The sequence below is a fragment of the Bacillus rossius genome, chromosome 1, assembly GCF_032445375.1.
Source record: "Bacillus rossius redtenbacheri isolate Brsri chromosome 1, Brsri_v3, whole genome shotgun sequence".
Lineage (NCBI taxonomy): Eukaryota > Metazoa > Arthropoda > Insecta > Phasmatodea > Bacillidae > Bacillus > Bacillus rossius.
Genome location: NC_086330.1, coordinates 253,381,870 through 253,406,177, shown reverse-complemented (window position 1 = coordinate 253,406,177; position 24,308 = coordinate 253,381,870). Strand labels below are relative to the sequence as shown.

At 35.9% G+C, this 24,308-nt stretch overlaps 1 protein-coding gene across 1 annotated transcript in view; it reads right to left on the bottom strand.

Moving 5' to 3' along the window:
• Positions 1–866: 866 nt before the first annotated feature.
• LOC134527478 (protein-associating with the carboxyl-terminal domain of ezrin) overlaps positions 867–24,308 on the bottom strand; it is a 95,123-nt gene continuing 71,681 nt past the window's right edge. Inside the window, exon 10 of the mRNA XM_063360180.1 lies at positions 867–14,386. Within this exon, the coding sequence (XP_063216250.1) occupies positions 14,099–14,386 (288 nt within the window). The 3' untranslated portion in view covers positions 867–14,098. The remainder of the gene's footprint in view (positions 14,387–24,308) is intronic.

Below are 24,308 nucleotides of genomic sequence, written 5' to 3'. Positions count from 1 at the left end.
AGGAGAATAGCTTTTTCCAAGCCAGTTTTTAAAATTTATTTTGAAGGGTATATTTGTGTTTCCTTACATGCTTATATCAATAATTCTTAAAATTTATTTCATCAAAAGTCGTAAAAAAGTATAAGGTTCAATATTTATTTTTACCCATGAATTTGTAAATATTCCAAGGTCAAACTCCGACTTATTTAATGTCACGTTTTGTAACTGCAGCCTTGCTTCGTGCGACAGTCCTTCCCGAGAAGTATTTCTGGAGCCACCCCTGGCTGGAGTCCCGTTGCTAGCTGAATGCCGTGTGACGTTGGCGGGCACAGGAGTGCAACAAAATTGCTACAGTACAAATAAATAATGTTTGAGGGTTTGTTTAGCATGTTCAAAGTTGCATGACTATCCAGAGAGGCTCCAACATTGTAGTGGGCTTCGAGACACTTTGCGCACCAGCTCATAAGTTCTAGTCATGCCAGGGTGTTAGGATAGAACTGAATATCCTTGCAACATGAGCATTCGTGGTCATGGCCACAGAGGACGCTCATAACTTCTACGTGCATGCTTAGGAAATGAAAATAGTAGTACAGGTTAGGTCTTTGGTTGGTTTAAGATAGACCTGTGTGTACTAAAGTAGAGTCATTTATAATCTTACATTGGTTTCTTTCTGATGCTCATCTTAATTTTTATTTCTTATGTTTGTTTGTTTGTTTGTAGTGCTAGTAAAAAAATCTAATTCAAAATTCAATTTTAAGTTTGTAATTGTAATTGTAATATTTGTTTTGACTTTGTCACGAAATATAACTGACAGCTTCACTCACCCCTACCTATTTTTAAAGAAAATGACACCTTAATTTCAGGTCGCTAAATAAAGAACATTTTAATTTTCATGTACATATGTTCAAAAATGTACTCCTTTCATTCATAATCAATACATACAAAAATAGAACCATATTTTGTCTCTATGTATAGAACATAAATAAAACCTACAAAACATACACCCACAACATTAAAAAATATATTATATAACAAACAAAACATATTTAACATAACTGTATGTCACTTTTAGCAAACAGTGACTCAGTACATCAACCCGTACTATACTGACTTCAAAGCACAGTTAATATTGAAACTCTGCTAGGTATATTACACTGATCCATCATGGCAGAGATTAAACAATACATTTAGTTTCAAACAATGCCAGCCTCACATTATGCTATTATAATGTACATTAGAGATAGCACAAACAATATGTGATAAAACTATAGTAATACACAGATTAAATTTTTTTAACACACAGCAATGAACCATGCACATCTAAAGAAAATTATAAGGGTTAGCATTTATATATATCCAACAGTGAATAAGTGAATGCACACTATGATAATTTAGGACTGTATTTGGTCAGGTAGCTATATTGAAAAAATGATTAAATGTCCACACTAACATACATAAACAGTAACTCATATTCTGCAATATAATGATAATGGCAATAAAGTAAGGCTCAATTCAATGTTTATGTATAATTCTACTTTATTTTGTAAAGTCAGTATGCCATGATGGAAAGTTTCAGCCAAACTCTGCTAAAAGCTTCCGACAAAACTGCTACACGAGTCTCCACAAGATCAGGTATAAAAGTTCCTATTGATTAACCTATGCCATCTGTGGCAACTACAATGCAAATGTCAACTTTATTAATAGTGGAATTAACAAAGAATGGGGTTATTTATAACAAAAAAAAAAAAAAAAAAAAACACTCACGTACTCACACACACATTTATTTTTACAGATTCTCATAATTCGTTATTTAAAATCACTTGTATAAAATACCCTTTATTAGCCTTTTTAGCCCAAACATGTATTATGTTTTTGTGTACTAGAGGAAAAATATTTTTGGTAGTGTTTATCGATTCTGCAAATCATTTATGAATTTTTACGATCTCAAGTTGACATACCTCCTGTCACCATGTCCGGTGCCTAACCCGCTATATCCGTCCCCGCTGGTGGCAGCACCCTCGCATAGCGTCTGCGCAGGGCCCATGGACGATGGTAGGGAGTGCTCAGTGAATTCCCCCCACCACGTAAGAATGTAGAATTTATCGCATAATCGTCGCATGCGCATTATTGTCACACGTGCATAATTGTAGCACCTATATTTTAGAGCGTCAAAATTTGGATAAAAACACCTCTCGCGTAATCGTCGCATGATGTTTTTGGTCCCGCTATTAGATTCCGAGCATTTTGTGAAGGTATTTTTTCCCGGAAAAAAATGTATTTTAAAGTAGAATACAATATTAATTCGGACATTACCACTTATTTATTTAACGGAAATACGAAGTTGTCTGATGTGTAAATTTTATTTTAAAGACATTTTTATCTGTTTGTTTGTGTTGCCGCGGTGTACCACTTACAAAAATGTAGTCAGTGCTAGTTGGCATCATTCATTTTGGTTATGTTGTTGCTTCCCGTATAGAGCACACACACGTAGTCGAATATCAATATCTCGCCGATTGCATGCAACGCGCGCTTTCTGTCGAGTACCGAATTAACTACATTTGATGGCCCACACTCTTTTGTGGTAAGTGTGTACTACGACGATAGTTATGTGTTCGTTCAGGCTCGCATTCGGGTCACAGATTTTGTTTTTGTATTTAAAGTTGAAAAAAGGTTTTTGTTGTATGACTTATTAACTTAAAATTGTTTGTTGTGCTCTTGTATACTCCATTTTTTAAATAAACGTACTTTCCATGAATGGGTTTTGTTTTTATGAATAACTTTACCTAACAAAAATTTTTTTCCCCCGCATAAACGTCGAACCCCTACTTTTCCAACTTGATTTTAGTATCAAATGTGCGACGATTATGTGATAAAACAAGGTATATATCATATTAATCTGGTGAAAAACTCCAAAAAGGGAAGTGTACTGTAAGGATGTGTGGCCCCTTCAGGGCATTATAGTATTTATACATTATTTTTTAGTACCGCTTTTAGCACTATTTGATGGGGAAGGTTTAAGTACGTAATATTAAGTGGAATAGTCAGAGCAAGTGATGAACAATCTTCCGTTTGACTCTAGCAGCCAATAATTATTCATAACATAAATAATCATATATATCATAACACCTGTTAAATTAATGTTCAATGCCATTTAATAATAAAGTGATACTGTAAGACTTTTAGTCTATGATAGTAAGTATGAGTAGTTAAGTTTTGTTTGCATAGAATTGGCGCGAGAGGATACTTCCGCCCCACTTGCACCAATTCCCTATCTTCGGCAGTCTGCATACAGCCGTGGTCCGGAGTGCATGCATTTCACGTCGCAGGAGAGCCTTCAGTGTTGCAACTTTGATTGAGTCGTGCTGTTCTATGAGTAATTAAGCTGGAACCGTGGTCTAAGCTCACCAATGTGACTCCAAACCATTTCAAGGTAAGGGATAAACCTTGTCCTGCTACAGCTCTACCGCCAGGTGATCCTCCTTACGTACGGCACTTGTCGACTCACGTCCGAGATCTGTGGGTAATTGTGTCGCGCACACACCTACTGACTGCACTATCATTCTATACAGCTATTAGTGTGTAGAACTCACTCCCCGGAACTGACCAGTTAATGGTATCTTACGTACTGTCCGTGGGACACGTGTTTAAAGAGACTGTTGCAGAATCATGTCGGGAAAAATACAGGAGACTGCCAATAGCTTGCTGATATGGTACTGTCTTACCATAATTCACATTGTCACTATCACATTCCATTCCTAAGGGTGGTCCTGGCCTCCACTGGGGTTGAGACAGGGTTGCAGTTCGACATGCCAAACTTATGAAGCGTGCTGTCTATGTAGCTCCTCTGGTCAATGAAAAGTTGTCCATTTTATTCGTCCCTGTTGATTTTCATACCTAGACAATTCTCTATTGGACCGAGGTTTTTCATGTCGAAAACCGATTCTAATTTCCTCTAGACTTGCTTCTGAATTTGCGGTTCAGAAGAAGATATAATCTTCGGTGAAGATTATAAGGTCGTCAACATCTATGGCACATATGAAAACACCTTTGTTAGTATGTTCAAAGTAGACACAAGGATCTGCTTTCGACTGTCTTAGCCCCATCCCTGCAAGGACTTGGTTTAGACAATGATTCCACCACCTTCCGCTTTGTTTAGGTCCATACATGCCTTCTCTCGAGCTCCTCTGGAGGTTACATGTACATGACTTCATCTATGTGGCCATGCATATAAGCAGTTTTCACATCCACATGCACTATCTCAAGGTTTTCCTTTACTGCCAGTGCAAAGAGGTATCTTAGTGAAGTGTGTTTAATCACGGGTGAGAAGGTTTCCTCATAGTTTATACCGAGCTTCTGTCTGCTACCCTTGACTACTCGTCTAGCCTTGTATTTAGGTTCCTTGGAGTCCGGATATTTAATTTTTAACACACTTTTTGTTTTGAGAGACTTTGCGCCATCTGGTAAGGCAATCCACCCATAAGTTTCAATACTAACAAATTATAGTTCTTCATTGATTGCTTTCCTCCACTTTGCAGCTTGTGGACTTGTCAAAGCTGCCCTTGATGTGAGGGGCTCGTTTTCTGCAAAGAAGTAAGTCACAAAATCTGGATCGTCAGCTTTAGGCCTTGGTGTGCGATGAGATCTTTTTAACAGTTGAGAACTGAAGGTTTCTTCATGGTCATCATTTCCCGTGAACCCCTTGAAGGACTCTTCCTCTGAATCTGCAACGAAGTCATTGATTTCCCTGTACTGCTTAGATTCTGGTTCTTGAGAAATAAGTTGTTCATTATCACCAACAGTTTGTGAGGTGGGCTCGCTTTCTCACCATTGCTGGCATTTCATTGAGCATATTTTCCTCTAAGAACACAACGTCTCTGCTAATAGTCACTTGTTTAGTCATTGGATTGATGAGGCAACAACCAACAATAACCAATAATATCACTTCAGATTTGGGGTCCCATTTTTTTCACTTCTCTCTTGGAATTTGGGCCATGGCTTCACAACTAAAGATCCTGAGGTAACTGAGCTTGGGCTTCCTTGAAAACCATGATTCGAACTTTCTCTTTCCTCAATGGCTTTCGTCGGGGTCCTGTTGTTGAGATGGACAGAAGTCGCTAATGCTTCGGTCCAATACATTTTTGGCAGTCCTGCATCTTGTAATAAGCACCGTACCTTTTCAACAATTTTCCGATTAGCACGCACCGCGACCCTGTTCTGCTGTGGTGAAGCTCTGATGGTGTGTTGGTGTCTAATGCCCTTCATTTTCAGGAAACTGCAGAATTCACTGTTTATGTACTCTGTCCCATTATCTGAGCATAAGATTTTTATTTTGTGACACTTCTGTGTATTCAATAAGTGCACAGTATTCTTTGAACACATCACAGACCTGATTCTTTGACCTCAGGAAATACACCTATGAGGACAAATTAATACTTACTGCCTCCAATAGATTCGGTCTCCATGGTACCACATAGTCCATATGCACCAATTCCAAGGGTTCCTCTGCTCTAAAGATGCTTTTTTTTGAATGGAAAACGAGATTGTTTGCCTTTGACACAAACTTCACATGAGGCCTTGCTTGTCTGCATGTTCTGCACTCCATCTGCCATTGTTTTTAACAAGTTCATATCTTTTCTGTTTAAATAACCTAACCTGCGGTGCCATAGATCTTCACCACAAGTGACAGCATACACTCACTCTATCAACACAGGAGACTGCACTGTATCTAACTGATAAATGCCAATTTTCAATGATGCCAAGGCTGTAAGTTCATCATTTGAGTTCAGTATTTTACCACCATTTTTATGAAAAATCAGAGTAATTCCTTTGCTTGTGATTTTACTCACTGAGAGTAGGCTGGTTGCGATGTCTGAAGCGTGATGCACCTCGTAGGCTGTGTTGAGGCTGGTCTTGTCATTGACTCACAACTCAATATCAACATTTCCCACAGATTCTGTCATGAGAGGATTGTTTTTTTCCATTAGGATTTTTAGCTTAGATTCAGACACACAATTCCCTAACTTACTTTTTGTTTAATGCACTGATGCATACAAATCTAAATACCAATCAGTTTCACTGTTTTTCATGTTTGTTAGCATACATGCTAAAAATGCATTGTTTGTTTTATAGTCAAAATCACTATCCCTTGTTTTTTTATTCCCCTTTAACTTGACACAACAATCTGCAGCAAAATGTCCCATCCGAATGAAGTTGTAGCATTTGAGAGGTGCTGTATTAGCCCAGGAATTTTAGGCTCAATAATACCCTAACCCAGAAAAAAATATTATAAAGCTGAAAATTTGGTCATTAGTACTATTCACCTTCCTGAACAACATACTGATTTTCCCCTATTCTCCCGTGCCGGCGTCCATGTTTTTTTCAAGCAAGAATGTCTTAAGTCGCAAAAATCGACAAACCGGCGAAGTTGACTCTTCAGAAATTAAACCCAATCATAAATACTCTTCTATATATATTTTATTTCATCGTAAGATCATACTGAATAGCTGTAAATATTCAATTAGTAAATTAAATACATTTTAAGCATTGTTAAAGCGATTATCTTTCAAGAATTTCTTGAAAAATTATCAAAGTTACAAATAAACTGACTCTGAGAGTATAAATTAAGCCAGATAGCTAAAAAGTGGTTTCTACAATCAATATTTGCTACAGTTTTCTTTTTCCAATGGTGTATTATTCATTTTCATGGGATGGTTTGTTTAGGAGATACGGTCGCCTAAACAATAGCACGCGTCGTGTAATCACGAGTTCTGGCGCGAGTCGCCACCAGCAGTTGTCTAGACGCATCGTATTTCAGTACTTGCATACGTGGCTGCTGTCTCTGTCTACCATATCAATTACATACAGTCGACTGATCGGTGACTGGCTCCTCACATAAATTTTCAGTCTTTGTCCGGACGTGTCAGAAGTGAAGTTGCGTATTTACTGGTGCTTTGGAATGAGTTATTTATTTCTTAATGTGAGTTTGTGGTTAGAAATGAAATATTAGTTGAAATTACTCAATCTGAGTGTTTGATTTGTAAAAAAACACTGGAACCTGGTCAAGAAGAAATAACTACAGTAACAAGAGTATTGTTGGGACTCGTTAAAGCCAGTGAACAAAGGGCTGATGGAAACATCCTTTTTTTACGGTCTCTCGTAGAGATCGGGTCGTCACTAAAGTTGCACGAACAATGCAGGTAAGGTAATTTATTACAATTTTAAACCTAGCATTGTGTTGCACTTATATTAATTACTATTGTGGTGTCAATAGTGAGGTACCACAACGGCATTACGTTGGATTCGCATTTGGGAGGACTCAGGTTCGATACCCGGTTGAGCCATTGTCATTTTGGTTTTCCATGGTTTCATTAAATTACTCCAGGCAAATACTGGTAAAGACCATGGCTGACTACTTTCCTATTTCCTAATTAATAGTGTTCCTCTTTAGGCCTTGAGGTTGTTCGGTAATCACTCAAAACATAAAAAAAACTAACTATATTCAACAAATGAAAACTTTTCCGTTATCTAAATATTAATTTGTTTTATACTACAATGCATTAATATTTATAAGGTATGCTACTAATTTATAATGCCGAAGCATTCTAATTTTGATAGTACAACAATGTGATGTCAACAATGTGATGTCAAAGTTATGATTATTATATAAAATACAGCTGTGGGAGATGCAAAGCTCAAAACCAAGAATAAATGACAATTAACAGACAGCTTCATCCACCATCGGCAGACATCATAGCCGCCAGAGGCAAACTTAAGTTCACAGTTACAAAAAGTCAACATTGCCAGGACTCAAGGGCAGTAGCATTCGCGAGCTAGCCACTGTGTCTGATGCTACAGCTCGGTCTGTGAAAAATGCTATTGCATTAGATGTACTTTGGACCTCTGCTAGATGGTTATAAGAGTTTTAAGCATCATCTTGGAATGGTTTTATCGTTTTATGCGAAGCTGTATACACACAGGGGAAATTAGTTGGTGCATCACTGCAGTCGAGGCAGTGCCATTTATAAATTGAGAACCATCAAATCACAGTACTATTTATACTGCACTTATTTTTGCAGCTGAGGAGTTTAAATGCCACAATCAGGGTAGCTGTATTGTTACTTGTGATCAGCCACTTTATGCAAAGGCATCATAAATTATCGCAGCTGTACCTCCTGGGGAACTGGATAGTGTAACTCTTCGGCTTGGTGGATTCCTCTCCTCGTCAGTTACATGGGTTCTGTTGGATTCATAATGAATGGGAGTGGCATAGAAGAGCTGTGGATGCAAGTTTATGCTAAATCTTCAGTAACACACATGATTTCAGGCCATGCAATTTCTAGAGCTGTGCGAGCACACATGTTAACTTCTCAGGCCCTGATTACTATGATACTAGGAATGGAAAATGGCTTTTCGGTGTATCAAGAAGAATTACACAAACTATTTCTTGAAGTTATAAGTGGTGAGAAAATGATTCCAGATGCTGTGGAGTCACCTTTGCTAGTCAGTTTTCTAGCTTCATTTGAAAGAAAGTGCACAGCATTGTCTGAACAAAGTCGTACTGGCAAGTTATGGGTGCAGTACCTGCGGCAGGTGGACATATTAGACATATTTTATTAGAGCTGCAAGGTCTCATGATTGGGAACTCCATTTACAGTGTGTGCGGTCAATGTTGCCATACCTGCATGCTGCTGGACTCTTTCACTACGCAAAATCAGCTCACCTATATGTCCAACAGATGGAGGAACTTCCATCTCGAATGCCACCAAATGAGTACAACAAATTTACATCACAAAGTTTCTTTACTGTACGAAGAAAGTAAGAGTTCTGGGGAGGCGTATGGAAAGACATGTCGATAGAGCAGGATCTCATGCGTGTGTTCAAAACTCAAGGGGGCCTTACAAGAGGACGTGGAATAACAGAAAGTACACTTGCATATTTTGTAGCTGCTTTTCCTGTATGCTTGAAGTTGTAGAATGCCTTGGAGGAGCTTCCTGGCATCAAAGCTGGATCATCTGAACAGCATGTTGAGTAAGGGATTCACGCAAAACCAGAGATGCTCGTGATGTTGCTGTACTATTGTCTTGGCTTAAGCAACACTCTCCTTGGAATGCAGACTGCTTGCGATCACTTGCATCTGGTGTTGTAGGAGATGATAGTATTAACTGTGATCAAGCAGAATATGTTGGTTTCGGTGCTATAAAACATACAATAGGCTCGACATTTGGTGAAGTTAAACTTACACATAAAAACAGAGTCAAAACTCTCTCAGCAGTGTCTCGAAGCATTTTGATATGTGATGATGTTGTAGAGGTAAATTCTCACCAGCTCTTTATGCGGATAGTGTGTGTCATGAAGACTGAGAATGATCTCAAACACTATCTCAGTTATGAACTTTCTCCAAGACCTCCTGCTCTTTTTGAATGAAGTGGGAATGCGTAAAACAGTGAAATCAGCTTTCTTACAGTTGTTCTCCTACACAACACCTGAGGAAAACTCCACAACCGACCCAAGAAGAATAGTAATTGATGGTGATCTACTTCATGCTCTGGTTTGGCCACGTCCTGCTACATATGGCCAAATAGTGGATGCATACTTACAATTTGTGCAGAAACGTTATAGAGAATATGTGACTGTTGTATTTGATGGCTACAATGTTCTGTCTACAAAATCACAAGAACATATTCGGCGTGCTTCTAAAAGGACATCTGCTGAATTTATGTTTGACATGAAAACATCTGCGAGCACAACACAAGCTGATTTCCTAAGTAACCATCACAACAAGGAACGACTGATCACCTTGTTGGCCCACCATTTCGAAACAGCAGGAATCAAAGTGTGCAATTCTGAGGGCGATGCTGATACTCTTATTGTGAAGAAAGCGCTTGAGCTGGTTTCATTGGGAAACAATGTCACAGTTGTTGCATCTGAGACAGACATTGTAGTCATGCTGTTAGCCCACGCCACTGATGACATGGACTTAGAATCCTTAGTCCAGGTATGAATACAAAATGTGACAAAGTGTATCATGTGAAGGAAATTCAAGAACATATCAGAAACAGCAAGGATAATGTCCTCTTCTGTCATGCAGTTACTGGTTGTGACACAACATCTGCTTTCTTTGGCAAAGGTAAAAAAAAAAAGCATGGAAAATTCTCCAGAGACCTGAAATGGTCTATCTTGCACAAGTGTTCAACAGTCCAGAGTCTACGAAAGAGGAGGTTTGTGCTGCTGGAGAGAAATTCGTCATAGCTCTGTACGGTGGGGAAAATGTCACCAGTTTGGATGAACTCAGAGTAATTCAGTATACACGCTCCATCGCTAAGCAGTCTTTTACGGCAGCCTTTGAACTAGCGACATTGCCACCAACAAGTGCAGTTTGTGCAGAACATTCACTGCGGGCATATTATCAGGTAATTTTTTTCAACTATACACTGAGAATGTAACTGAATGTACAGGCGTGCTGGATAGGCCTGTTCGACGATGTGTGGACATTGTAGAGGAGGAGCTGCATGAATATAGAAATTCAAGATTTTCATGGAATTGGCGACGAAGATGACCCAGCGGAAGCTACTCTATATGTAACTTTCTAATTTATGAACCAAATAAATTGCTTTCCTTTTTTTTAGTTTATAATTCTTAATGAAAGAGTTGTAGAAAAGATTGAAAACATTACTACTTTGCATATAATTAAGAGAGGGTTTTATTAACAAAGAAAACATTATTCCAGTTTTAATAAAATTAATTTATGTTAGTAAATGCTGTGCTAAAAAATATATTACCATAGGCCTAACATAAGTTATTTATTTTGAAATTAATTAAAACAAAACTGAATTAGGAATCAAAATAGTGTTGTTTCAGTTTAGGTGTCGCATAACATAACAGTCCAAATCATTTATATAAATTATGTAAACATGATTAACATACTTATAATATGCGTGTAACTGAATGTTACTTGAATATTATAACTAGCTTACACTTACATAGATTATGTAGACTCGCAATTGCACTTGACGAAGCACGCCACGATGCGCGCTATTGTTTAGGCGGCCGTATCTCCTAAACAAACCATCCCATGAAAATGAATAATACACCATTGGAAAAAGAAAACTGTAGCAAATATTGATTGTAGAAACCACTTTTTAGCTATCTGGCTTAATTTATACTCTCAGAGTCAGTTTATTTGTAACTTTGATAATTTTTCAAGAAATTCTTGAAAGATAATCGCTTTAACAATGCTTAAAATGTATTTAATTTACTAATTGAATATTTACAGCTATTCAGTATAATCTTACGATGAAACAAAATATATATAGAAGAGTATTTATTCTTGGGTTTAATTTCTGAAGAGTCAATTTCGCCTGTGTGTCGATTTTTGCGACTTAAGACATTCTTGCCCGAAAAAAACATGGACGCCGGCACGGGAGAATAGGGGAAATTCAATATGTTGTTCAGGAAGGTGATTAGTACTAATGACCAAATTTGCAGCTTTATAATATTTTTTTCCGGGTTAAACTCTAAAATTCCTGGGCTATATGGGGTTTGCTTTGTTTGTTGTTCCATGATGATCAATTACTGTAGAGTGTTGTATCGATATTGGATGATCGGAATTGGCTTGAACTAGATTTTACTTCTTGTAGGAATTTGATTTTAATGGCATCAGTTGTAATTGGAATTCCTGAGCTCTCCAAGGCTATTATCATGGGTTTTACTCTTCCAGGAGACATACTAGGAATAAAGTCCCAACCCATTCATCAGATATCTCAAACTTAATATCACATAGGCGTTGGGCTGTTAAAGTTATTTTATTCACATAGTCTTCAACTGATTTGCAGTTATCTAAGCTAGTCAAGATTAATTGGCGCAACAATCTGACTTTCCAAGTGAGGCCAGAATCTTCAAATAGTGTTTGGATCTTGTCCCATGCTTGCTTTGATGTTTCACAATTATCAGTGTGGTGGATTAAATGCTCTCTAACAATAATGAAATATTGGCTAATGCCTTGCGATCTCTCTCTTTCGCTTCATCTACCTTGATGTTTCCTTGGATGTCATCCCACTGGTCTTCAAAGCTTTCATATGAAATTTCCATGTTGCGCAGTTTTCAAGATATTTCAGTTTTTCCATGAACGACAGACTGGTCAATTCCATGACACCACAATGTGAAATATTAATAATATCTGCACTCCCGCGTCAACCGAACTCATTATTCCACACTGATTGATTCACCTAAGCCCATAACCTTTGTAAGATGTGTGCAGTTTAGGTAATAATGTGTTGGTCAATAAGTACCGATTTTTTTTTTACTACACATGATAAACATCACACAAACGGCAATGGCCGTGACATACACACACTCTAACCGGACACAGGAAAAAAAACAGGAGTAGGGATTCACCACTAGAGTCAAGTTAAGGTTTAAACAATTTACAATCCAACAGAATTTAAGAAAGAAAATATTATACACAGGAAATAAATACAGTATTCTTACGGGGGAAATGTTGGGACTTAAAAACTTTGACATTATAAGCAGCAACATTATTCACACATTGTTTTTATTTTTTGTATTTACAAATCAATGATAACAATATAAAATTATAAATAATGATCTATTTTATATATATATAATCAGTTATATAAACAAAACTATTTTCAAAAATTAAATTTGACTGGTTTAAGAAAATTGTTTGCCACGTTTCCTTCATTTTCCTTAATTTTAAACCTCTATTTTGTGGTTCCAAGTATATTCTTCTTTTTTTATTTTTTATTTTACTGTATTTTAGATAAATTTTTTTGGACTCCTGAAAAATATTTGTTTTTCAAGAATATTGTGATGTGCTATTTGAAATTCAATTCAAATGAAAAAAAAAAAAAAAAAAAATTGTATTCGCACAAGCCAAGTGAGAACCATACTTTTGACATTAATACTGCAAGAAGTATATGCATCCACGTGAAAGAAATCTACACAAACTTGATATCTCTCCTTCCTTCTGGGGTTATTTACATATTTAACACAAACTCAAGGTCCTCTCATTTAATGTTAACTACTTTATTTAATTACTCTTTCAATATTTGGTCATTCAGCGTAGTTGGCAAGGTCTCTGCCTTCAAATCTAACATTGCCTACCACCTTCCATGGTTTGAAACCCACAGCTTGCAATTGGTTTATTTTAAAACTATACAACACAGTGCCACTAGCACTTTCTTGTAGAGAAGCTTAGAACCACTGGTCGCATCATCCCAAATGGCAGACACCATCTTTACACCCGTCTCTGTCTGGTTAGTACGAACTTCTACTAGAAACATCCCCCTTGCCTGCACCCTCCTATCCCCCAGGCTAATTTGCATATTGAATCCTGAATCTTGCGCCTGTCCCAGAACATACATTTCTTATCTATCGGTGTTAGTTATAGCAAGTATCTGTAAACACATGTTTATTAACTAAGAAATAATTGAATATTGTGTTCTAGCCTATGCTTCAGTGCCCAATAAAGTCTTTATCATCAAGCTAACAATCTTTACAGACACACAACAAGTGTGTTATAACTTCTATATTTACATTCATTTATTCTACATTCACACTACATTTTCTACTTTTGTACTATCTTTGCCAATAATATGGTTATACTCCAAGTTGACTTGCAAAATTATGAAAATTCATTGCTCATGATAGAAAATCTGCCAATACATGCAGGCTTGCAGTAGCACTGGCCACATACAAAAGACAAAACTCATTCACCTTTCATGCTAATCCCTCCAGCTCAGTCCAGCTGTCCATGTGGTTTTCCCAGCAAGATACATGAGAGGAAGGCTGGTTCACCATCATGCTGATGCCCAGCTGCCCAGATCATCTACCCGTGGTACATGAGAGGAAGCCTGGTTCACTCCTGCTGATCCGCTCAAGTTTGCCCCAGCCGTCACGGTCACGTACCCAACAAGGTACATGAGAAGAAGCCTGGTCCACCCATCGTGCTGATCTCTCTCAAGCTTTCCCAGCCATCCAGGTCATGTACCCAAAGAAGTATACTAGAGGAAGTCAGGTTCACCCATCGTGCTGATCTCATTTAAGATCACAATGTCATCCATGTGGTGTACCCAGCGAGGTAGATCAGATGAAGCCTGGTTCACCCTTCCTTCGGATCCCCCTCAAGCTCACCCCAGTCATCCAGTTCATCACCCCAGCCATCCTCTTCACCTGCCACGGACACTTCAAACTTGCTTCGCGTGGAAGCATCAACCACCCGCAGCACTTTGGTCCTGGAGATAACAGGCTCCATGTCTTGGAAGAAGTCTACTTCTCTGTCACCACTAACCACTGCACAGTTCTTGATGTCCAGCGTGGATATGTCTGTGAGGGTGGCAGGCCTTGTGTTGGGAGGTTGTAGCTGCTGTGCGTCATCTCCAGCTACCTCCTGTAAAACACCACATTCATCAGCCATTTCATGCTTTCAAGCCAAACAACCCAATGACAATAATAATTCTATTATTCTGAAGATTTGGATTTTGCAAGACAAAGGGTCCTTTCATTATTTCATGGATATAATTATCTATTTACTTTTATTAAACAAGTATTAAAAATATATTCCCTGAAAATATTTTTTGTAAGTGTAATTATTTTTTATATAATTTTAATGTTACTTTTATATAAATTAATATGTTACTTGGTTTTTTATGTCCTTTAAATAAAGAAATGCATTTTTTTACTCAAGAATTCCTCCAATTTCACCCAAGATTAGAGGTCTGTCACCCAAAAATTTTAAAACTTGCAACTCAAGGAATTTATGGGTCTCTAGCCTACTTATATTTATAATACAACCAAAATATCATGTATAATCTTTAAACAGACCTCTGTTAACTAAGGTGATCCATCCGTTACCCATTACTTGCTAATCCAGTAAAAGTTGTTATTATTTATTTTTTATAAATTACTTAATCTCTTGTAAACAAATATTTACATTTTTCTCAAGAATTTTTTTAATGGTGTGTCTAAATTAAATAATGATCCAGCAAAAAAGAAAGTTGTCAGTATGTATTACTAGATATTGCTGCACCACAGGATGTAGGTACAGTGCTGCTCCAGCATCTGGTGACATGAGAAGCATTTGTGCTACCTAGGGGCTAAGTGACTTGTTTGTTGTCTAAATAGTAGTACAGTAGGTCACTGATTAGTCCTGTTAAACAAATACACCATTTATTAGGGTATACTGTATCTTTGGTGTGACTTGAAATTGTGTGGAGATTAACCTGAAACTGAGAACCAAGCACCGGGAACCAATTTTTACCAACCGGAATCGAACCGAGAACTGAGAAAAAAGTCAAACTTACACAAAGAATAGCGAATCTCGCAAGAGGTGATAAATTTGTGGATAATTCCACATTTTTCCTTAAGCATAATATTCCTGGGTAATTCCAGGTTCCCCGAATTTCCCAACCAATCATCATCCTGATATAGTAGAACCTTGTTGATATGAGTACGGGATATAAAGAGTGGTCCAAAGTTAGTTTCTAAATACTTTTTGTCCAAGACCTTTTCTGGTGCCTATTTTGTCAGACAAATGACTCACACATTTCTCTTTTTAAACATCAAACTGCAATTAAAATATAATTGAGGCAATATAGGCAGAAAGCCAGGAAGGGTGGTAGAGCAGAACTGAAGAGGAGCTGCCTTTGCTAGCAGCCACAAGAAAGATAATGAAGACAATAGACGGGACCTTGTGACAACCTCCACTGGTGCTCTGTATCTCTCTCTCATTCTCCTCCACACAATTTTTCCATCTGCACTTCAAACTATTATACTTTTTTATCTGTCATGTCCTGTGCTGGGGTTTAGGAAGCAGGTAACAACAGCAGTTAGAAGTGGCATTAAGTGATGCATTTTAGACCCAGAGCAGGTAGTTTATCAACTAAGCAGTTCCACCGCTGAGAGCGCATAAAAGTAAAGGGTTGGAACTTCTGGGTTGGAGTGAGCAGACTACAGTGGCATGACAGGTTATGTGCATGTTTGCCAATATGGTTAGAGAAACAAAGAATAATATACATTTTTTGTTTGAATTTAAATTTTCAACAATTTTTGTTGAACACATTTTTCTATCATTCAACATTTTTGAGATATGAAATAAAATTTATAGTTTTTGAAGGGTGTAGGACTTACTTTGTTTGCACTTAATAGTCCACCACTATTTGGCTATTACAAATACTCCTACTCCATGCTATGAGAAAATCTCCTGCCACTGTCAGTTCTCATAGCTTCGAGGTTCTAATGTAAATAAACATTACTATTAAGATATATATTCACACATAATCAAAACTTATAATGTTTAATTTCTCTAAATACAGGCTACTAAAGTTCCATGACCTTGGGAAAAACTACCCTCAAATATTAGGAAACTTTTATGGAAACCATTTATAATAGGTTTTAAATAGGCTAAAATACAACTTTGTTGTGTTTATTTTGGAGACTGCACGTTGCGATTCACTTCGCAAGCCCTGGCTTGATAAGTTGCTTGCTGTTACAGAAGGGAGTGGCTGTCAACATGTCCTCATATTGCTGACCAGGCAGTGTGTAAGGGAGACCAGGAAATGAGTGTTAATTGCTCTAATGTGCTCAGGAATGTAGTGGTGTGTTCACAACACCTAAGTCCTGCTGGTGCTAACAATTATCAGATACAGAATTTACTGAAAAAGACTTGTATGTAAACTTCAATATCAATAACACTTAGTACAATTAATTTTTTTATATTGAATATATTTTTCCTGTCCCTACTCCTTTTAGGTACCTAAAGCTTTCAAAGAAAACAAATAAGTGCAGCAGTCATATTTGAATTTGTGAACCTAATTTGACTTCTTTATATTTCCATTTCTGCTGGTCTGCAAAAGGAGGAAAAAAGGGAGGGAGTGAGAGTCAGTGAGTGAAAGAGCAAGAGATCAAGAGAGAATGAGAGAGAGCTCGAGAGAGAGCAAGGGAGAGAAAGAGGGAGAAAGAGAGAGATGGATAGAGAGAGCAAGAGAGAGAGTGAGCAAGTGAGAGCAAGAGGGAGAGTGAGAGAGAGCAAGCAAGTGAGAGAGAGAAAGAGAAAGGAGGGGGGATTTGTAACAGATAAAGGCGTTATAATAATTTTTAGACTAAATGACCCACCCCCTAATCCTATACGTCTAAAAATGCCATTTCTTACATCATGTCCATGTTCAATGGTCTCTGGCAAGAAATAAACAAGTGTTCAAGATAAAAATAAATGTATTTGAATAGCTAGGAATAGTTAGGAACAAGATCATATGGTGGATTGTGATAAATCCGGAAAAAAAAAAACACCAAAAAGCATGTGAATACACCAAACGATACTGAAATGCACATTAATACACAAACCATCGAAATGCAACCAAAAATCGTGAAATTAATCAGCATATTTATTTAATACTCAATTTAGATTACATAGATGTAATCTTTTAGTATAGTAAATTTAATGGATGTAAATTATTTAGCATGAGTTTGTACCCAAATATATTAACATTTTTTTTTGTTCTTTTGATATTGCAACTGTTATTCATAATTACATTTAAATTACGACATTGGTACATTTTACAAACACACATATACTAGCTGATTTATTTTTACTGTTCCCAGTAGTTAGATATGATTGTTACAAATTATTATATTGAAAAAGTGCATCATGTATCAGACAAAAAGACATTGTTTTGGTGAAGTTAGTGTAATTTAACATTTAATTGTCTTATATAATGAAAAATGTGCTATCTTTATAAATAAACATAGTTCACAAAAAGTAAAAACAATGGCACCAAAATCTCCTATCTTAAAAACTAAATTGGTCTAAAAATAAATCCATAAAATCTTGTCTCTATACACACAGGTCTTCCGAAAAGAAAAGATACCTAAGAAAAACATGTTTGACCACCTACTGTCACCAAAACATACATAAACACAGCAAAATGTGCGGCGCAACTGTATCTTTTAACAAGATCTAAGTAAAATTGACATAAGGAAAATGAAAGGAATTTTCACTAACACGTTAATTTATTAGATGTGTCGGAGAGGTAGAAGATTAAGCACCAGTGACAGCTTTGTTATCGCTAGCGCACAAAAACATGCACATACACACATTTCCATTTCTGCTGGTCTGCAAAAGGAAGGAAAAGAGAGAGGGAGGGAGAGAGAGAACAAGAAAGGGAAAGTGAGAGAGCGAGAAAGTGAGAAGACAAGAGAGGGAGAGATAAAAACACACACATGCAAACTCTCTCCCATCCCAACCTCTCCCCCTCCAAACACTTGCATTCCAAAGTGTTATCAGGTCTCATCTGTCACACTTGTGGTTCAGGAGGCAGTCAAAAGTGGCATAAGAAATATAGTTTAGAGGCAGAATGTGAAGCTTTTCAACTAAGCTCTTCCTGTAGCTAGGGTAAAGAGTAGGAAGGGCTTGAAGTTACCGCAGAAGTACGTAACAGCTGCACAGCTGGGCATGTGAAGATTAGCCAAAAAAATTAAAATGGTTAGAGATATGAAAAATTTTGCAGAAAACATTTTTATTTATAATCAAATCTGCAACAAGTTATATTCCTTCCCTTTTTTCTTTAGGCCTATACGAATATTTCAATATACAAATACAAATAATGAACTATTCATATTTGATTTAACCTTGAACACTAACACTTTGAAATGAGAAATATTTGTTTGTTTACAAATATTTGACGTAGCATAGCTCGCTCGTAAGTTAGTCGCATAACAACGTTCACTGTTGAGATTAAGTCATTTGTGTGATATAAATAACCTTTTTTGATGTTTTAGTGGGACTTCATAATCAAAAACATGAACAGTAAGAGATATTTTCAACATGCTACAAGTATGTATTTAAATTTTTTTTTCTCGCTACTGTCTCGCTACACAGTAATGGAAAAATCACATGAACGATTCAAAACACAGCATATTTGTCATTTCAAACTTGAAAACAGAATATTATTTGTATTACTTGATGTAAGTTTTTGAACATACGCCATTGCTAAGAACTTTTTCTGTTGAAGAAAAACTAATAAATAAAATAAATAAATAAAAATACCCAAAAAAGACAAAAACACACAAAATTAAGCAAACAATTGCTGTTGTCAACAAGGATATGAACACCACAAAATATTCCGTAACAGGAATATGGTCAACAAACAAAGAAAAACAAAGAAAAATGTACTAAGAGAACGAAAAAAAAAAACACAAATGATGACAACACAAAAATATTGAACCCAAAATAATTCAGCACAACAGTTGAAACGAGACAAAAAAAACACCACAAAACGAAAAGACAAACAAATACAATAGTTTTACCAAAACAGAAACAAGCGACGTTTCGGGAACTGCTATCTGCTCCCGTCCTCAGGCAGAGACGCACATGGTACGGAAACACCGGTGCGACTGGGTATTTTTATTTATTTATTTTATTTATTAGTTTTTCTTCAACAGAAAAAGTTCTTAGCAATGGCGTATGTCCAAAAACTTACATCAAGTCATGCACTCCCATTGCACAAATCTTTTAAAGATAACATTATTTGTATTCTTGTCATCACACGTACCACAAGTGGAAAAAATTAATAAAAGTCAACAATCGTGGACTACAACACCACAAAACATGGACACTCCATTGCAATGGCCATTAAAGGAAGTAAACATCATAGTTTCAACGTGTATAAATTGATAGTCACAATTAGGGCTGGGCCGATCGCTAAATTTGCCGATCATTCCGATACCGATCATTTGCGCCGATGACGGGCACCGATCATTGCCGATCAGACAAATTAAGAATTATATAGCTTGTTTGATGTTAATAATAAAAATCTAAAAAAAAAAATTTGAATGAAAAAGTTACCTTATGATAACTTACCATTTATTTAACACTTCTGACAGAAGACAATTTGTTCATTGGTTTTTAAAAATGAACAATAATATAATGTAAGCTAAGTATTTCCTATTTCTACTATTTCTAGACCTTCCCACCCCACAAACCAAAGTACCCGTACGACACTTTTCACAGGTCTTGAAAATAAGTGCTTTATAATATCTACAAAAGATTTTCCGAATAAATAACTAAATGCTACTGCAATACTAAGAGTGCAACACAATATGCAATATACAAATTCAGTGACACATATGGTAATTCTTGATGAATTGTTTTGAAAATAAACAATATATCTTGTGTTGATATTTAAGATTTACTTTGTTAACCAATGCACACAAAAAAATTAACACTTGACAACTCTTTGTGGGTTAGTTTCAAAATAAATACTAAGCTTTTGTCTAAATAATGCAGTGCAGATCTTGCAGCATGTAAAAGCACAAAATACCGTATTTACTCGTGTATAGCGCGCACCACGATTTTTGCAACAAATTCCAAAGAAAAAAATTTTTTTCCCCGTAAATAAATTTTACTAACATTTTGTGGTACCTGTTAAGTAATTACGTATGAAACAAATGATAATTTAAATTGATGTGTGGTGATGCGTCAGAAAAATACTTAAACTCTGCTGTGTAGACAGAAGATAATGAAGCGCTGTATCGTCACAACTGGTACGTGGGCGGGAGGGAGGCAGGCAGGAACGTGACGCGGAGGACTAGATGACTCACCGGTAGCAGCTGCGACGAGGAAGCGAAGGAAGTGGGAGGGGGAATGGCGACAACATTCTCTCTCTCTCTTTTATTTTACTAGCTGCGCTGGCTTTCTGTAGAGGGGGAGGTCTAAAAATAAACAAGAGACGTGCGAGCTTGCGCACGCATGTGTGTGTGTGTGTGTGTGTGCGTGTGTGTTGTGAGCGTGTGTGTGCGAGAGACCAGATTGTGTGCGTGCGCGCGCGCGCGTGTGTGTGTGTGTGTGAAAGAGAGGCCTTGTTGCTTGTGCGTATGTGTGGGGGCTGGCCAGAAACGTCACCCGTCACCCGGCAGTTAACGACTTCCAATCCTCCTCCCCGCCTCACCCCCTCTTTTTTTTTTCCCGTGTATAGCGCGCATCCTTATTTTTTTCCTTTACTTGAGGGGAAAAAAGGGCGCGCTATACACGAGTATATACGGTATATGTGATATGTGATATGTCACATAGTTACGCTTAAAAACTTAAGTGTTACAGTTGGTTTACATTACTACATATCACTTCACATAGGTATACATATCATGTTCAGAACTCCCATACTTCAAATTCTTGTTCAAGAAGACAAGCATTTTCAGCTTTTCAGCTTATCAAACCTGCTGAGCTAAATGTAGTAGACTCGGAAATTACTTTTGGTGAGATACTTTTGCTGATTGAAGGTAATGCGGGACATGGTGAAATTTCACTTAGCGAAATTTTATTGTAATGGAAGGAACGGAGATGTCTCGATAAATTTGTGGTTGTAAATCCCCTGCTGTTTGTACCACCACGAGATATACTTGCACCGCAAAACAAACACGTTGCTTTTACACTGTCTCTATGTGTTTTTATGTGGCAGTTTAAAATATTTCCACACAAAACTACTTTTATGTGCCATTGTAACCAACAAACCTTTAAAGAATCACTAAAATAGACAAGGTCATCGGACTATACACACTACGGCATATATAAATATACCAGCAGTGATCCAAACTGTGTTCCAATATTGAACTATCACTGGCATGTATCACAGTTTTTCTGCTCATTCCCCCACGTACTGTATGCAATGGAACACACCCTAGAGGATAAGAAAGTTGGTTAACCTGCAGGCGAATGTTTTGTTTTGTATTTTCATTTTGTGGTCAACACACAATATTCTATGGCTGTGGTTTCTTAAGTGCAATAGACATAAGTTAAAATTAGTATTATTACATAAAAATCAAAGTTTTTATTGGGTTATGAAAAACTCCGTAAAATAATGGTTGGCATGTTTTAAAAATACCCATATGCAAATTAATACTGTAAATTCATGTTTTTGTTGATACGTGATTGTAGGCCTACCTTATTTAGTTATTTTGTAAGTAAATTTGAAACGTACAACTTTGCATTTTTAAGTTTAATTCAGTATTTATTAATTTTGATTTAGTATGCAATGATCGGCATTTGGTGATCAGTAAATAATTTGCAGATCGGTACTGATGCCGATGTGTTAAAATCGGCCGATTATTGTGATCGCAATCGGTGATCGGCATCGGCCCAGCCCTAGTCACAATTGATCTTACACCATGTGATACAGTAGCAACTTACTTGTTGTATGTATCTTCTATGAGGAAACAGATGTTGCAATTAAAAAATGTTTATATACCAAAAAAGTAAATAATGTTTTAAGATTCCAGATGAAACTATCAGAAATTGTGTTTATGATATTGCTGAACTAAAATAAAATATACATGGCTGTCATTAACCCCAAAAACCTGTGAATACTAGGGTTTAAATATGTAAATATGAGCTCATTTAATCACTAATTAAGGAATACGGCATTAAAAAAATTCACAGTTTTCATGAAATTGATAGCATTGGATTTCACTATATTTTGCAGTTCGTAAAAATTTTCTGGATCACTATGTTGAGTAGCAGGTTCTAAAAATTAGGTGAATAGGAACTAAAATGTAAAGCTGCTTAACTAAAAACATAATTTTTTATTTCATAATTTAAAATTTTAACATACATTTTCCATACAATTATTGTAGCTGATTTGTTATTTATCTAATTTTCCAGAAGTTGTTACATGATGTAAAAGATTTTTTTTTGTGGGAAACAAAATATCATTCTTACTATTCAAATTTGATTTGAACTAAAAAACTTATACAGTAAAACTTCACTACAACAAACTTCAAGGGCCCAAGATTGCCAGTGGTTTGTTGTAGTGAAGTTCTTTATACTGAAATAATAAAGATTGCATTATTTTTGGTTGTGCCTATTAACAACATAAAAAGTACATTACCAACTGTATAAAAATTAATTATTTCTCAATTCATCACTATAAAAAATCATGAAAACTTGTAAATAACTGTAAACACAATAAGAATAAAAATATGCAATATTTATCATTTCCAGTTTAACTGATCTCTTTAAAAACAGATGGTGCAGGCTCAAGTTCATGGGAACACATTAAAAAACACTGTTCTAAAATATAAAAGTAAGACTATGTAATTATATGAAGTAAACTAAAATGATTTCAACAACAGACCTGCCTACATTCAAATTAAAAAAATCATGAGGTCCTCGATAAAAAATTTCAGGACCACAAATACATGTTAGGTATAAAAAACAACAAATGATAATCTTTAGATTTAAGTGACATACCTGTACATATGTTACATGGTCTCTGCTTCAAAATTTATTTCAACAAATTATAGGTTGCAGAATTTGCAGCCTTCAAAAATTTTTCATCGAAGAGTTGTTCGTAACACACGCCCTCTTGTGCAGATTTTACTTTTAGTAATGTTTCAAGCGATTTTTACGACAATGACGATCTGAATTGGGTTTCTGTCTTCTTTACATGACTGAAGAATCTCTCACACTCGGTGTTACTATGAGGAATGGATAAAATACCTAGAATAAGTTGAGCTAACTTGTCATACATCAAACTCCCATCTGTAGTCTTCATCTGTCCAATCAATGACCACTTAGAGTCAATTCTTTCCTGCTTCAATATTTCCTCAGGAATATCTTCTATTTGAAATGAAGAAAATTGTGACTCCAAAACATCAATTGCAGCATCTATATCTTGTCCTTCCATAATAATAATAATAATAATAATAATAATAATAATAATAATAATAATAATAATAATAATAATAATAATAATAATAATAATAATAATAATAATAATAATAATAATAATAATAATAATAATAATAATAATAATAATAATAATAATAATAATAATAATAATAATAATAATAATAATAATAATAATAATAATAATAATAATAATAATAATAATAATAATAATAATAATAATAATAATAATAATAATAATAATAATAATAATAATAATAATAATAATAATAATAATAATAATAATAATAATAATAATAATAATAATAATAATAATAATAATAATAATAATAGGAAATTTATCAACAAAATATCTTGCACTAGAAAATGATGCATGGCTTATGGTTTCAATGCATGCTACTTCTGCATGAGCTAAAAATGTACTTTTTAAAGGAAATTTGTGTACTATGTAGTCACATGCAGCCACATAATACTGCCTAATTGAACTGTAAAACAATTTGCCCTGTTCAACACTCAAGCCACCCACAATTTTAAATGCCGCACTACCAATAACCAAATCTTTATCCTTTTTTTTGATTATCATGAGAGTGATAATCAATCTCCAAAAGAGAAGTAGATGATTTTACTACATCAGCAC